Source organism: Rhineura floridana, chromosome 1, assembly GCF_030035675.1.
Source record: "Rhineura floridana isolate rRhiFlo1 chromosome 1, rRhiFlo1.hap2, whole genome shotgun sequence".
Taxonomy (NCBI): domain Eukaryota; kingdom Metazoa; phylum Chordata; class Lepidosauria; order Squamata; family Rhineuridae; genus Rhineura; species Rhineura floridana.
In genome coordinates this window covers 63,432,552-63,448,301 of record NC_084480.1, presented here as the reverse complement: position 1 = coordinate 63,448,301, position 15,750 = coordinate 63,432,552, and the positions used below count along the sequence as shown (strand labels likewise).

At 42.0% G+C, this 15,750-nt stretch overlaps 2 protein-coding genes across 15 annotated transcripts in view; one reads left to right on the top strand and one right to left on the bottom strand.

Moving 5' to 3' along the window:
- The window catches only part of ERAP1 (endoplasmic reticulum aminopeptidase 1), a 60,903-nt gene extending 56,669 nt beyond the window's left edge, over positions 1–4,234 (top strand). For all 4 annotated transcript variants that reach the window (XM_061622771.1, XM_061622788.1, XM_061622764.1 and 1 more), the window contains 2 exons: positions 376–558; positions 4,056–4,234. In XM_061622771.1, the coding sequence (XP_061478755.1) occupies positions 376–525 (150 nt within the window). In that variant the 3' untranslated portion in view covers positions 526–558; positions 4,056–4,234. The remainder of the gene's footprint in view (positions 1–375; positions 559–4,055) is intronic.
- CAST (calpastatin) overlaps positions 899–15,750 on the bottom strand; it is a 95,720-nt gene continuing 80,868 nt past the window's right edge. For all 11 annotated transcript variants that reach the window (XM_061622836.1, XM_061622854.1, XM_061622802.1 and 8 more), the window contains 8 exons: positions 15,001–15,108; positions 13,976–14,077; positions 12,997–13,089; positions 12,208–12,261; positions 11,452–11,544; positions 5,996–6,070; positions 4,023–4,086; positions 899–2,286 (listed from right to left, as the gene is read on the bottom strand). In XM_061622836.1, the coding sequence (XP_061478820.1) occupies positions 4,033–4,086; positions 5,996–6,070; positions 11,452–11,544; positions 12,208–12,261; positions 12,997–13,089; positions 13,976–14,077; positions 15,001–15,108 (579 nt within the window). In that variant the 3' untranslated portion in view covers positions 899–2,286; positions 4,023–4,032. The remainder of the gene's footprint in view (positions 2,287–4,022; positions 4,087–5,995; positions 6,071–11,451; positions 11,545–12,207; positions 12,262–12,996; positions 13,090–13,975; positions 14,078–15,000; positions 15,109–15,750) is intronic.

The following is a 15,750-nucleotide window of genomic DNA, read 5'->3' as shown; positions in this document are numbered from 1 at the left end:
TATTTGGATAGTATTCAGCTAGTGTGTCCTGTCAGCACAAGAATTTCCATTTATGCAATGGGATTTTCCCCCCATGCACCCTCCCCAAAACTGCTCCAGAAGGTCCCTAGAACAAATGTAAGGGGTGTATGAGGGATGGAGAAGGGGGAAAGTTCCATTGTGCAAATGGAAGCCCTTACTCTTACTTAGCATTATGTTGGATTCACTCCCTTCATGCCTCCATGGCCAAGAATCTCTTATTAAAAAATCCAGGAAGCTCAGTAACATTACTGCAAGAAAATTAGGACGCAATCTCCTTACAACCCATTCTTTTTCAAATCCCATTGGGAATTATGGTAGTACCAGAATTAATTGGGGCATTTCTTTACTTAACAGGTAAAAGGCTACTTCAGTTCTCTAGAAAAAAGTAGTTTAGAGCTCCGTGCTGTCCAACAAGCAATAGAAACCATTGAAGAAAATATTCAGTGGATGGATAAGAACCTTGAAAAAATCAAGAAGTGGTTGCAGACAAATAGCAAAGTGTGAAATTGTATGTGAAGTACTCTTTCAGAACTAACAGTAAGTTCTCCAACAGATGTGAAAAATACAACCCACATAAGCTCTATGTTCAGCAGACCTCATTCCCAGCTAAATGTACATGAAATTTGCAGCTTTAAGCACCAAATCGTTCATACTGATCAAGAATATATAAATGGCCTGATCCAACAGCTGTCCATGCAGCAGTGTTGGCTGCTGGATTGGGATAGCGATAGGGGACATATTTTTGATTTGACAGAATTTATATAAGATATCTTCTAACATCCACTTCTAGTACAGAGCCAATGTACTTGTTTATCAATGCCAACAACAACAGATGATGTATTGAAAACCCAGGATTATAAATACAAATACAAGGTAATACATTCTAAAACTTTATTAGTGTGACAGACAACCTTAATACAGACTGCCCAAAACAGTACAGTATTAACCTTACAAATTGTCAAGGATAGTCAGAATGCTGATGTTCTTCAAAGATGCAATCCACTGGGAATATCTCCTGCACTTGCTCCTTTTGAAACAAGTAAGAGCTTTGGCGGAAAATGACCATGGTCCTGTATAACTCCCATGCAGTTTAAAAGGGCTTTCACAGGTGATATTCCTGGTGGACTGTGCCCTATATGTTTGACAATGGTAGTCTAGAGAGCTAACTACCTAGAAGCCGATTTGACCATTTCGCGAAACAAGGAGTAGTACCTTATTCCACAAGTCTATAGAAAAATTTGTACTCAGATTGCAAAGCATATCAGAATCCAATATGGGAGCCACAGCTTCTCTCTCTCAAACTGCAAGGAATACCATAAAGGAAAGGAAAACATGGTAATTGAGCAAGCATTGCATACAAATTAGTTCACGAAGGCACCTTCATTAATTAACTGTGATGTGTACGTATACATCAGAAAGCTGTTATGTCATCTGAATTCCTGGGAGGAGACTATACCAGTGTAATTTGTCTGAATATATATTCTGTCATTGCAATTCTACGTGCAGTTCTGCCAGTCAAAGACAAGGAACCAGAGACTTCAAAACTGTGTCCTTTTCAGAGCATCACTATCCTTCTCTAGTAGTTCAGATGCAATTGTATGTCTTTCCTGCAAGCCTGGCAGAGGGAGCAGAAATATATAAAGGTGGTGACAGAGAGGACTCAAGAATTACAATGAAAATACTAATGGCACTTTTCATATTCAATACTATGTTATTAGAAGCCAAGTATGACAAACAATACCTTCTGCTCTGCTCCCATGTTAAAATCTTAGCATCTGATTATTCACTTTTTACCACCTATGCTTCCAAATGAATACCTACAGGCAACCAAACTAAACAGGCCGATAGCCAAAACTCAATGCATTCCAGAATGTTTAGAGCATTCATTATACTAACAAAAAAACCCAAACCACAGCTTTTGTGAACTCTGATGAGATTTACAGGCACTATGTGTAGATTATGTGCAAAATTTGCAGACTTTTTTTTTTTGCATTGCTATTAAATCCATAGAAATACTTTTCTTACAAATATAAAGCATCCTTTCCCTCTCAAAACTGAAGAAAATTACAAAATAAACGATAGTAAAATAAGTGGCTAGAAAAAGGTCATCATTGAAAATAGTAAATATGCCTGCCATGCCAAAATATCCAAATACCATGATACAAAAACCACCCAGGAGACTATCTTGCTTCTGCAAAACAGCTTTTGTTCAAGTGCAGCTATCCACCAGCAAAATGAAGACTTTTTGCACTAGCGATGAAAAGCCTGAAGAAAAGATGGGAAAAGATAGCACATTTTTAGATGGGGGAAGGCTCATCTCATAAAACAAAATTCATCAGGTGTGTTTGAGAATAGTTTCCAACAGAAAACAAGAAATACGCAAATTGAAAGCACAAATGGTAAATCCGTGTGATGGTGTTTGTGAGGCTCTACAAGTATAGAATCCTCTAATCTGCCCATACTGAACATAATTTACTCACTTTGGTGGTGTTTCCTCAAAAGGAAAACAGGTGCTGCCAAAGCAAAAAAGTTATCAAAAAAAGAGGAGAGGAGCTAGATACTGCAGCTGAAGTATGCAGCATCAGTAATTGTCCCCTAGGCAGGCACAAAAGAGGTTAAGGTCCAATCCTTTGGTCCCTGAGAAAGCTTCCCAGGATCCATAGGACATTTAATTTCCTTCTCTGAGGGTGGAGAGAGATCTGACTCAAAGGGGAAGATCAAAAAGCCCCTCAGAGCTGCCTCTGAAGCAGTGAGAGTAGGGGGAAAGAGGTGGATCCAAAGCCTGCCTACGCCCCTATGGCCCCAAAAGATGGGAAAATATATTCAATTCCTGGAACGGGTATATGAATTTTCCCTCCCACTGGAAACTATTGGAAGGAAATTGTATAAAAGGCACATTTAAAAAGTACCCAAAAAACAAAAAATGGCAAATGCTGCTCCTCTCAGCTATCATGCAATCAGCAGAACTTACTATATTTCAGATCCTCCACCTTCAGCTCTCTTTCCCAGTCCCGACCCACTGGTAAGACTGCTCTGAAAGAGTGCTAGAAGCTATCTCAAGCAAAGTTGCATCTTTACCTCTAAGGGAAAGGTGTCCCCTCCCGTATTCTTGAAGCCAGCATAGGCGGAAATAGGGAGTTTAAAAGATGAGAAGCCTCACAGACAAACTAGTGTGTGAACTGACCCACAGTATATACATTCTTGATACATTACTTGATACTGCATGTATAGAGCTGTTGTCTATATAGAAGAATGCAGTGAGATGTAGCCAAGAAACCAAGACTGACTATATTTGCTGTTTGCATTTTAGTTTAGTGAAACCCTTATGACACTGTACCTGGCTTGCTATATTTTCTTCCAAATAATATTTTCAAATTTAGTTTTGCATTTGGCAAAATATGAGAGTATGCAACTTTAGCATGAAAGATGCATTATAAGTGGGGAAAGCATCCTAAGTAGGAAAATCTATAAAATGCTGGAATCACCCTAGAAGAAGGGTAGCATCAGGACACCAGCATTCATCAATGAAATAATTTTACAATATTAATAGTATGTGAAGTCTCATAAACTAAGTAGCAAGAATCCCATTAATTGGGATAATGCAAATTCGTCTTCCTAAGAGCTCTGAGACAGCCAGTGTGGTGTAGTGGTTAGAGTGTTGGACAATGACCTGGGGGACCAGGGTTCAAATCTCCACACAGCCATGAAGCTCACTGGGTGACCTTGGGCCAGTCACTGCCTCTCAGCCTCAGAGGAAGACAATGGTAAACCTCCTCTGAATACCGAATACCATGAAAACCCTATTCATAGGGTCGCCATAAGTCGGGATTGAGTTGAAGGCAGTCCATTTCATTTTTCCCCCCCAAGAGCTATGAAAATTAAAATATCTGCCTGAACAAATGAGGGTCTAAAAACTTTCCACAGCAGTCAATTCATTCTGAATCATTCATACATAGAGTATGGACACAAATTTACATGATGAATAGTTTAAAAATCCTTACCTGGTAACATTTAACTTTTTTTTTGTTTCTCAGATTTTGCACTGGAAGAGGACTGCTCCTTTGCCTTAAAGAAAGAAAGCAACATCAATATTATTGCCTGGACTGCTGAGATCACATAACCAACACTGAGGTCCTACTGGGAGGAAGGGTGGGATTAAAATAAAATAAATGAATGCTGTGAATAAATACTTCAAATAAAACAGTAAAACAAAGCTTGAAATACATGTGTTTATGTAGTGGTTAGAGTGTTGGACTACGACCTAGGAGACCAGGATTCAAATCCCCACACAGCCATGAAGCTCACTGGGTGACCTTGGGCCAGTCACTGCCTCTCAGCCTCAGAGGAAGGCAATGGTCTGAATACCGCTTACCATGAAAACCCTATTCATTGGGTCACCATAAGTCCGGATCGACTTGAAGGCAGGCCATTTCCATTCATCAAGAATGAGGAAGTGGAGAGAAACACCTTTGACAGGACCAAACTACATATTACATGAGTGAACTACAAGAGGCTTTCCTGAAGTTTTGTTTTTACTTTCATTCACCCAACGTTAGATCAGAACACTGGCACAGGGCAGCTTAACTCTTTCTTCCTTCAATTTTTCCTGATTGAAATCACCACTGCCACCCTACAAGAGCAGCTGTTAGCTCTAAAGAGAGGGAGGAATATAGGTATCTGTTTTACACACACTACACCACACCATAAGGAGGTGTACAATCTTAGACTGGAAAAACCGCAGGGAGGGAGAAGGGGCTGGGTCACAAATATTGGATGTCCATGTAACTGTTGAGCCTCCGCTTCCCCATGAGGGCCGGGGGGGAGGGAGACATGAGTTCCAGGTTTCCCAGCTGTCAGAAGGCGTGGAAGACCAAGGAATTGTTGAGTCTGAGCAAGACCTTGGGGGGGGGGAGTGAGTTTGACTCTGGGCCAGTTCCCACGGATGGCACGGTCTTGGAAGTAGAGAGCGCACCGCCCCCAGACAGGTTGGAGGAGCTGTTGGAAGATGTTCCAGAGGGGGCGTTGACTCCCCCTTTACCAAACGGTTCTCGGGATGCCTCAAGCGCATCACCGCCCCCTGACCTCGAGCCAGTTGCTAAGGAGATGGTTCTTTCGGACGAGCTGTTGGAAGCACACACCCCGTCACCCCGCAAGAAGCGGACAGGACAGAGGCAGGACTTGCACAGGAGCCAGAGATTACGATCTAAAACTTTCCCTACTTAAGACTGCAGCTCTCTGGGTTGAGTTGCTGAGTCAACTTTCTTCACATGTTGCAGAGCATGTCTACAGTGCAGTTAGGGAATTCTAGTGAGCTAGTTTAGAGATTTCTATGAAGCACACTGCTTTTGATGTATCCATTACTTTAATAAAACAAGATTTGATTGCACCTGCGTCTCAGTCTCGTGAATCCCGCTCTGAACAGGACAGTAACACATAGTTGGCACTTGATATGTTCATTGTCGCCACTCAGAAGATGACATGCACATGACACAAATAGCCATCACAGCTCAAATATCCACATATTCAACATAGACTCAAGTACAACATGTATGTGTAACTGATAAAATGGGGCACAAGCACTGTAAAGAGTTATGTGAAGTGATAATTATAGAACAGCCTAAGTCAGATTAAAGTAGGCAGTTTACTTTTACAATGAAGTAACTAACAGTGGGTAAACTTTAAGGTACTACAATCCTACAAATTTGGTCCCCATTCATCCTACTTTGGCACCCTCACCTATTCTCAAATCACTCCCTCAGAGTGTAAACAACAGTAGTGTCATGAGGTGTCTATTCTAGTGATGATGGAAAAGGGAAAAAACAGGAGTCCTGGCCTGCAATAGATACAAAAGATAAATGTGGAAGAATTGCAAACAGGATGTTTCAGAACTGCCTCAAGTTCATAAAATTAGCCATGGCTGATCTAATCACAGTGTGCAAAAATTTCATATTTCTAAGAATTAACAATTCCTTACCTTTTTGGAGGATTTAGATTTCTTTTCATCCTTTCTAACTGGTTTCGATGTGGCAGCATCTTTTGATTTTTCATCCTGTACCCAAAAGAGAAAAGCCCCAGTTCACAAATGTTCAGACTGAAATGTAACAAGTTGAAAGAGTTTGGGAAATGCTTATTTCCATAAGTGTGTCACTTCCATTAGTTTGTCATTTCAGTGACAGCCACACCGAAAGTGAAGGGTTCAGTGGGGTCTGGAATGCTCACCTGAATAATCTCGCAATAGGCATGCTGTACTTTACAGCAGAAAGGAAAAACAATTCAAACTAGCCACTCTCTAAGGACAGAACCATGCACTCCATACTCCATGTAGTTCTGTGGTTCTTTTTAAGAGACATCTTTCTTTTATACTGAGGCTACAATTGGAAGGGGAAGAGACAGCTGCTCAGCTCCAAGTTTTCCTGGATGAATCTGACTATCTAGACCAGCCTTTCCCAACTAGTGGGCCACCAGATGTTGTTGGACCACAATTCCCAATCTTTCCTGACCATTGGCAATGCTGGCTGAGGCTGATGGGAGCTGTGATCCAACAACACCTGGTGGCCCACTAGTTGGGAAAGGCTGATCTAGACCCTTTTTAATCAGGCTTCAGGCCCGGTCATGGAACAGAGACTGCCTTGGTCACCCTGCTTGATGACCTACGCCAGGCATCAGACAGGGGGAGCGCATCCCTGGAAGAATTAAGGCCACTACTTCTTCCCTTGACCCTTGCCCATCCTGGTTAATCAAATCTGCCAGTGTGGGAGTGGCTGACTGGTTGGCATATTTAATTAACACCTCCCTAAGGGAAGGTTCTATCCCAACATTGTTGAAGGAGGCTGTGATAAGACCTTGGTTAAAAAAGTCTTAATTAGACTGTGCAGATCTTAACAACTTCCACCCAGTCTCTAATCTCCCCTTTCTGGGCAAGGTGATTGAGAGGGTCGCGGCTGCTCAGTTCCCAGTTTTCCTGGATGAATTGGACTATGTAGACCCTTTTCAATCAGGCTTCAGGCCTGGCCATGGGACAGAGACTGCCTTGGTCACCCTGCTTGATGACCTACGCCAGGCATCAGACAGGGGGAGCGCATCCCTGTTGGTGCTGCTGGACCTCTCGGCGGCCTTCAATACGATCGACCATGGTATCCTGAGCCGTCTAGCTGGGATGGGATTGGGAGGCACTGTTTTACAGTGGTTTCGGTCCTACCTGATAGGACCCAGAAAGTGGTGCTGGGAGACTACTGCTCGACCCCCTGGCCATTGGCCTATGCGGTACTGCAAGGTTCCATTCTGTTTCCCATGCTCTAACATTTTTATGCTGGGAGAGGTCATCAGGAGATTTGGAGTACAATGTCATCAATATGCTGATGACACTCAGCTCTCTCTCTCCCTATCACCTGATTGCAGGGAAGGAGTGCTCATCCTAAACCAGTGCCTGGGGGCTGTGAAAGGCTGGATGTGGGCTAACAAACTGAAACTTAATCCAGACAAGACAGAAGTACTACTGGTCAAGGGAAAAACTGCACGAGGCACGGGTTTGCAACCTATTCTGGATGGGGCTGCATTTCCTTTGAAGGAGCATATTCGCAGTTTGGGAGTCCTCCTGGATCCTGCCCTGCTGCTTGAATATTAAGTGGCTGCGGTAGCCAGAAGTGCTTTTGGCCAACTCAAACTGGTCTACCAGCTGTGTCCATTCCTGGAGGCAGTTGACTTGGCCACAGTGACACATGCATTAGTGACATCGAGGCTTGATTACTGTAACACACTCTACGTGGGGCTGCCTTTGAAAACGGTTCGGAAATTGCAGTTGGTTCAAGATGCAGCAGCCAGAATGTTAACTGGAGCATGGCGCAGGGAGCATATCACCCCTCTGCTTTATCAACTCCACTGGCTCCCAATTTGTTTCCGGGCCCAATTCAAAGTGCTGGTTCTGACCTTTAAAGCCCTAAACGGCCTTGGACCAATATACCTGAGGGACCTCTTATGCCCATATGTACCTGCCCAGGATTTAAGATCATCTGCCTCTGGTCTCCTCTGCATGCCTGGAATAAAAGATGTTAAGACTGACAGGCACGCGGGACAGATCTTTTTCAGCTGTGGCCCCCAAGCTTTAGAATACCCTACCCCAAGAAGTCTGCTCTGCTCCCTCCCTGTTGGTTTTCCAGAGATTTCTGAAAACAATCTTGTTCCGGAGAGTCTTTGGGGGGGACTGAAGGTAGAGCCTGACACTGATTTTATGCCTTCTACATTAAATTTTACCTTTGTAGTCCCTTTAGTACCACCCCCTATATATATATGTGTGTGTGTATATACAGTATTTTATGTATTTTAATTGTATTTTATGTATTTTAATTTATTTTTTTTTGTGATTTTACTGTTTACAATTTTATTATGTATGTGTTTGATTTTATATTTGTAAGCCGCCCTGAGTGCCCTATTATAGGGCAGAAGGGCGGGATAGAAATATTTCAAATAAAATAAATAAATAAATATTCCTCATACTGTTTCCCAATGAAAATCTCCCCCAAGCTGCTTTTATCCCTCCTGAGAAAGAGAAAATGGGTTTTCTGCCAGTTCAGCATATAGAGAATGTAGATAATACAATTTCAGAATTGCTTGTTCATCTTATGTTCTTGTATAAGCTCGTCATTTCAATGGATATGCATAGAAAAAACACACTTGGAGGAGTTGTGCACATTCAACCTTGTGTTGGAGAAACAAACACGCTGCCTTCTGCTCCAAACAAACTGGCCTTTGAGCAGGCAGTTTCATAAATATGTCTTTGCTTGAGACAGATTTATTGTGAGAAAAGGTCTTTAAATGTAAACAGAGTTGACAGGATTAGGAATGCATGCATAAGATATGTGCCAAAACCAGTTAAGATCAGAGAAATGTTAAAAACAGCCAACCATTATTTTTGTCATTTCAGTCATTTTGTCATTTTGTGCTGAAGGAGTCAAAAAAAGTTTTTGTCTGCAGACACACAGACTTGTTTTAAGATGTAATAAAGTTTATTGTGATGCCAAAACCCAAACTCCTGAATAAAAGATAGGGGGAAAGTAATATTGTTTAATAAAGAACAAGACAGAAAAATGCAAAACCTGCTACAGACAGATGGAGCTCTTGAGCAATGGTGTACAGACAGTGGAAACAGAGAGTTTCGCATGCTTAGATGAAGTTGACAGAGCTCTTTCTGATATTCAGTTGGCAAAGTAATTTCATTTTAATGATGTAAATAACAGCAAGTGGGAGATACACAGAAAGCTCAAATTTGTTGAACTATTCAATCACTTGATCAGCACACCCATGGGGTAATAAGCATGCTGTATTTTACATATCCTCACATACATATACTTTTTCTTGCACACAGATTCACTTCATGTAGGAATAATAATAATAATAATAATAAATTTAATTTTTGTGTCGCCTATCTGGCCGAAGCCACTCTAGGCGACGTACAAACTAAAATTCAGTAAATTACAATACAATACAGATAAAATACAATAAAATCAGAACGATCATTAATCACAGCAGCATGAAATCAGTTAGGGCGATCAATAGATAATAAAATATCCCCAAAAAGGTGAGGCTGTCGATTTGCTGAACCGTTGCCTGGCCTCGACAATGGACTGGATGAGAGTTAACAAACTGAAGCTCAATCCAGACAAGACTGAGATGCTGTTGGTGGACGGGTTCTCTGATCGGATGGTGGATATATACCCTGTCCTGGACGGGGTTACACTCCCCCTAAAGGACCGGGTTCGTAGTCTGGGAGTCTTTTTAGACTCTTCCCTCTCACTTGAGGCTCAAGTAGCCTCGGTGGTTAGGAATGCGTTTTACCAACTTCGGTTGGTAGCCCAGCTACGTCCCTATTTGAGTAAAGAGGACCTAACATCAGTGGTACATGCTCTGGTAACCTCACGTTTGGATTACTGTAATGCGCTTTACGTAGGGCTACCTTTGAAGACAGTTCGGAAGCTACAACTAGTGCAAAATGCGGCGGCCAGATTGCTGACAAGGACCAAGCGGTCCGAGCATATAACACCTGTTCTGGCCAGCTTGCACTGGTTGCCAATATGTTTCCGGGCTAGATTCAAAGTGTTGGTATTAACCTATAAAGCCTTATACGGTGCGGGACCACGATACCTTGCGGAACGCCTCTTCCGATATGAACCGGCCCGTGCACTACGTTCTGCTACGAAGGCCCTCCTCCGGGTTCCAACTCACAGGGAGGCCCGGAGGGTGATGACAAGATCTAGGGCCTTCTCAGTGGTGGCCCCCGAACTATGGAACAGTCTCCCTGAGGAAGTACGCCTGGCGCCGACTCTGCTTTCCTTCCGGCGCCAGGTCAAAACCTTCCTATTCTCTGAAGCATTTTAAGTTACACTGATCTAATTTTAATAATGTTTATTGTATTGTTGATTGTATTTTAATATTATTTTGTTATTCATTGTATTTTTATACTATTTTATGTTCACCGCCCAGAGAGCTATCGCTAGTCGGGCGGTATATAAATTTAATAAATAAATAAAATAAATTTAATAAATAAATAAAAATAAAAAAGTTAGCCCTCCCCGGAATTCCTGAAGGCCTGTCCAAAAAGCCAAGTTTTTAATGCCCGGCGAAATATATCCAGGGAAGGGGCATGGCGAAGATCGAACGGGAGGGAGTTCCAGAGAGTGGGGGCCGCCACTGAAAATGCCCTCTCTCTAGTCCCTACCAACCTAGCTGTTTTCGTTGGTGGGACTGAGAGAAGGCCCTGTGTGGCTGATCTGGTCGGGCGGCTTAATTTGTGGTACTGGAGGCGCTCCTTCAGATAAACTGGGCCAAGACCATATAGGGATTTAAAGGTTAATACCAACACCTTGAATTGGGCCTGGAAAACTGGCAGCCAATGTAGGTGAAATAATACTGGCGTGATGTGATCACGGCGGCGGCTGTTTGTAAGCAACCGAGCCGCCGCATTCTGCACCAGTTGTAGTTTCCGGACTGTTTTCAAGGGTAACCCCACGTAGAGCGCATTGCAGTAGTCTGAGAGGTGACCAGGGCTATAACCTGTGAAATGGATCTTAACACAATGAAGGTTTGAGGCATCTTTTGCATTCACCCTGTCCCTACACTCAATTCTTCCCAAGGAGAACTCTAATTATGAGCACAAAGGGAATCTTTATGCAGTTTTGTTTAACTAGGCTAACACTGTACATCTTCAAAGTGGCACCAACAACGTTTTGCTCAAAGCAATTCAACTGCAAATAAGAAAGCATGAACCTTCCTTGGCAGTCACACATTTTCATCCAGTTACAGTTTTAGCAGCATACATAAAATTCTTTTTTTTGCAAACAGTGTCTTCAGTTATGCCTGCCTGGCGATTTAAGGAGTAGCTCAGAAAAAAATTACAACCGGAGAATAAACTATCTGTTTTGAGGGAAAGGACCTCACCTTTGATGAAGGCTGTTGTAAGACAGGAGGTTTCCCACAATTATCAAAGTCCCCTGAAAGGGCATCGATAGCTGCTGAGTTATCAGCAGGCTTCTGCAAGAACAAGAAGAGTTTAAAGAAAATTAAGTATTAAAGGGAAAGCAAAATAAATTCCTTATTTAAATGCACCCTCCCATTTCAAAGTTATTTCAAAATAATGGCTCAAAAGTGTCACTGAAGCAAGGAACATGTCCAGGTGGCAGCTTCAAGTGTGGAAAGCAAATAAAGCAGGTGCCATTTTTCATAATCATTATCATATTGCACCTATTTTGCAAGGCAATGTTAGTTCCTCATCTGCCACCACATGTGGAGTTAATCAAGGTAGAAGAGCAGCATGGGAGGAAATTCCTACAGGATGGAGCAGAGGGAGAGATGGAAAGCAGGGCCAGTCCATGTGCTCTACTGAAAGACTAGCTCCACTTGCTTTTTATTCAAGCTGCTCTTATAAGAACTTTGTAACTAAGAATTGGTTTGTTTTCCTCTCCCCTCCTCATTCCTTTTTTCTTTTATGTTGTGACGTTTAGATTATAAGTCTGCTTGAGGGAACTGTCTTGTTTGTTACTGATCTTATGAAAGCCACTCTGGAAGCCACCTTAGCTGAATAGTGGGATAAAAATAATCCAAATAAACAAGGCGTAGGAGTTGATTGTGAGCCCATCCTTCTTTCAAACAGCTAAGTAGAGGTAACCCAGTCACTTTTGAGCAGTTCCTTCTTACCTTTCGTCCTTTGGGTTTCTCACCATCCTTGCCTGAAGGCTTCATTGGCTTACCCTTCAACAAAGATAAGCACCATTGGTTTATTTAAACAGGATTTATATGCTGCTTAATAATCAAAACCTCTAAGCAAAATATAAAATATACATTAAAATTACCAATAAAATCAGACGTTAAAAATAAGTTAGCCAAAACGTTTTCAAAATAAAGTCGGATTTTAAAATATGCTTTAAAAAATAAAATTACATTTTAAAATACATGTCAAATTTGCATATGTGGGTGGGCTTGTTTAAAAAAGTTTTTAGCAGGTGCCACTTTAGTAAATCTGTCACGACCCTTCCTCACAAATCTACGCCATGTTTGCCTGCAATGTAAAAAACCCCTAGATTGGCTGCTCGACTGCAGAGTTCTTTCTAAATTATATTTGTTGAGTGTCATCTTGGAGTACCACCTGAGCCATTTATAACTGTTACGATTAATTAGGCAATTCAACCAACTGAAACTCTAGTATGTTCATGGAGAAGCTTATCTGCAGAGTTTTAAAATGGACAGCTAAAAACAAACCTACACAATTTCAAAAAAAATAAGAGGATGGAAATGTTAACTTTCATTTTCAGAATTACGAACCTGCTCTGGCTGCTGCAGATGATGGAAGGCATCATTTTAAAACAACACGGGGACTTGATTACTTAAAACATTGGTTCCTCACTTCTGGTATGGCATAATGTTACATACATGCAAATTCTGTCAGTATTGTACAGATGAATTTCAGTTCATAAAGCATCTGCTTACCTTCTCATCTGAGTCAAGAATGTGCCTATAATCAGGAGGGATGGTTTCATCTCTCTCTCCAAGTTTGTCTCTATGCTCAGATTTAGCCTTTTCCTATAAATGCAACAAACAGGAGACCATGTTCTTAATTTTTCTGGAGAGCTTAGTCCACAAAATAAGGAATCTACGGATGATGTTATCTAATACTATATCTTCAGTGCATACACCGTTAAAAAGAGGACAAAATAATGACTAAAATGACTGGCCAATTATGAACGCCAATTATGAACTGCATAGACCTACCAGCATTAAAATGTCTTCCAAAAGTGCCAGAAAGTTAAAAAAACAAAAAAACACCCTATGTACCCAGGCACACGCACTCTCTCTCTTATCAGTTTGGAAACAGAAGGAGGTTTCCTGTAGCCAGAGTTGGTTTTTCATCATAATTAGCAGGATAAGGACTCACAATATTTCTGAAAGTCACTGTACAAGAAGGGGTTCATATTTTAACCAGAAATGTGCATTTTTCTGCATACTTGTGAACAGGCTGCATTTTACGAAAAACAATGTGAAAATAGAAAAACAATGGAAATTATTTTGCAAAAATTATTGATTTACATGTGTCCTTGGGCAATTAAAAAAACACTTACTTGTAGTAATAGTTAACATGGAAGCAACAAAAAGTCAAAACATACTGCACAAGACATGCTACTACCCTTTCTTGGCTATTGATCAGTATACCTTGCACAATTTGAAGAAAGCAAAAAATGTTCACTCTGCCCTCAGAGTCACAAAAGACAGGGGAAGTGGTATGGTGGGCTAGCAACAGTGAAAAGGTGGCACGGAAAAGCCTCTCTATTGACTAACCACACCAAAACAAAATAAAAACCACCCTGGCTCAGCTCTTTCAGCTTCCTGTGCAGATCTGGGAGACAAGCACAGTACTGACCACCATGTCAAGACAGCTGAACTGGAAGAAACAAGTAAACTCTTCTCTCACCTTTATTTTATCAACAAGTGGTTTGTTTTCATCTGGGTCAGGTTCTCTTTGTCCCAATGAATCTGCGAGAAGATCTGCAGCATCATCAAGTTCTTTCCTACCCTAACAGATTTGAGAAAAACAAGAACAAATATGCCACACACAATCTCAGATATAAAAACCTCAAATGGATAGCAGAGTTGCTTTCCATATTAAACAAGACAAATTTTGTTCCCAAGATGGTCACATGCACAGATCTATAGCGCTTTACAGTTTCTCCCAACAAAATCTTGAACTCCAAAAGGTTATTAGGCTGTAGCTTTGCATACACAAGGTCTCAGGTTCAATCTTTGGTATCTCCATGGAGGGCTGGGAAAGACTTCTGTCTGAAACTCTGGAGAGTAGCCACTGAAGACTAGCCTCTACCAGCCTGGTACCCCCCAGATGGTTTGGAGGGGCAAGGCAGCAGAGAGCAGCAGACTGGCTCTGCTGCTGTGCCTGTGCCAAGCTCCCCACTGCCTTCCCCCTCCCCCTTCTCAGTAACTGGCAGTGACACACAGCATCCGGAAGCCAGGTAAGCAACTATGTCCTCCCTGCACTACTGGGTTAAATGTGCAGTTCAAGCACTTATAATGGGAAACCCTCATCCCTCTCTTAACACCTTCCGCTAAGCTGCAGCCTGGCAGCAAGGGTTAAATATGCTGCTCCTTTTACTTCAGCCTTAAGGATGACAAACAAAACAAAGACTTCACCAATCGGAGAAGATCAAAAGATCAACAGCAAAGTTCTTCAGCGTCTCAAAGTTGAAGCTCTGGCTGGCTGTCCCTTGCTCTCTCAATATTTAACTCCCTCTTTTAAAAAGATCATTTAGAAAGATTTTTCTGCAAAGGTTCTGCCGCAGTTCTGTTTAAAGTAAAGGGTTCCATCAATGCAAAAAGTTTGAGAACCACAGCTTTACGAAGTAAAGAGGGCAAAGAAGTGTTTTAAAGGAAAAATAAATTGTAATCACAGAAACTAATGCGATTAGGAAATAACTTTCTGCTTACTGGGGTGGCTGCTGGTAGAGGAGCTGATGAGTGTACCGCAGAAGCAGAAGCAGAAGAGATAACTTCTTCAGTGGATGCAACAGCAGGTTTACCAGGACTTGTAGATTTCTACAATAAAAATAATGGGTTCATAAACACTTGAACATAAGAAGAGCCTGCTGGAGCAGGCCAATGGCCCATCTAGTCCAGCATCCTGTTCTCACGGTGGCCAACCAGATGCCACCTGCACCTGCCAGAAGTAATACAACAGCGAAGGATGCAGGAACCTGACCATTGTTCCACACTGTCTCCACATCAGCTCATCGCCATGTGTCCTGCACCCCACAGCATTTGTTCAGATCAGTATTCTAAAGCATTCAGCACTGTATCTACATCACATCTTCATAGAGTCTACAAGGGTCAAATGTGCTTCTTTTCCTTTCAGGTTTCACCATCCTCCTAATTTTGGATGTGAAAAGAAGAGCCCTGCCATCTGCTGGAATGAAGACTTATCCCAGTCTGCTGTGGAAAGGGAAGCCCCAATGCCACATGCCCACCTAAGATCTCACTGAGAAACAGAGGTTTGACCTGGCAGTGACAGAAGAAAAAGGATCTTGGGATTACGATGGATAGCTCGATGAAAATGCCACACCTGTGTGCAGTAGCTTGGGGGGGGTAGCAAATTCATGCTAACAATAATTAGGGAAGGGGTAAAAAAACCCTATCGTTTTTTGTGTAGCCAATGTGGCCCTCCCCAGATGTTGTGGGACT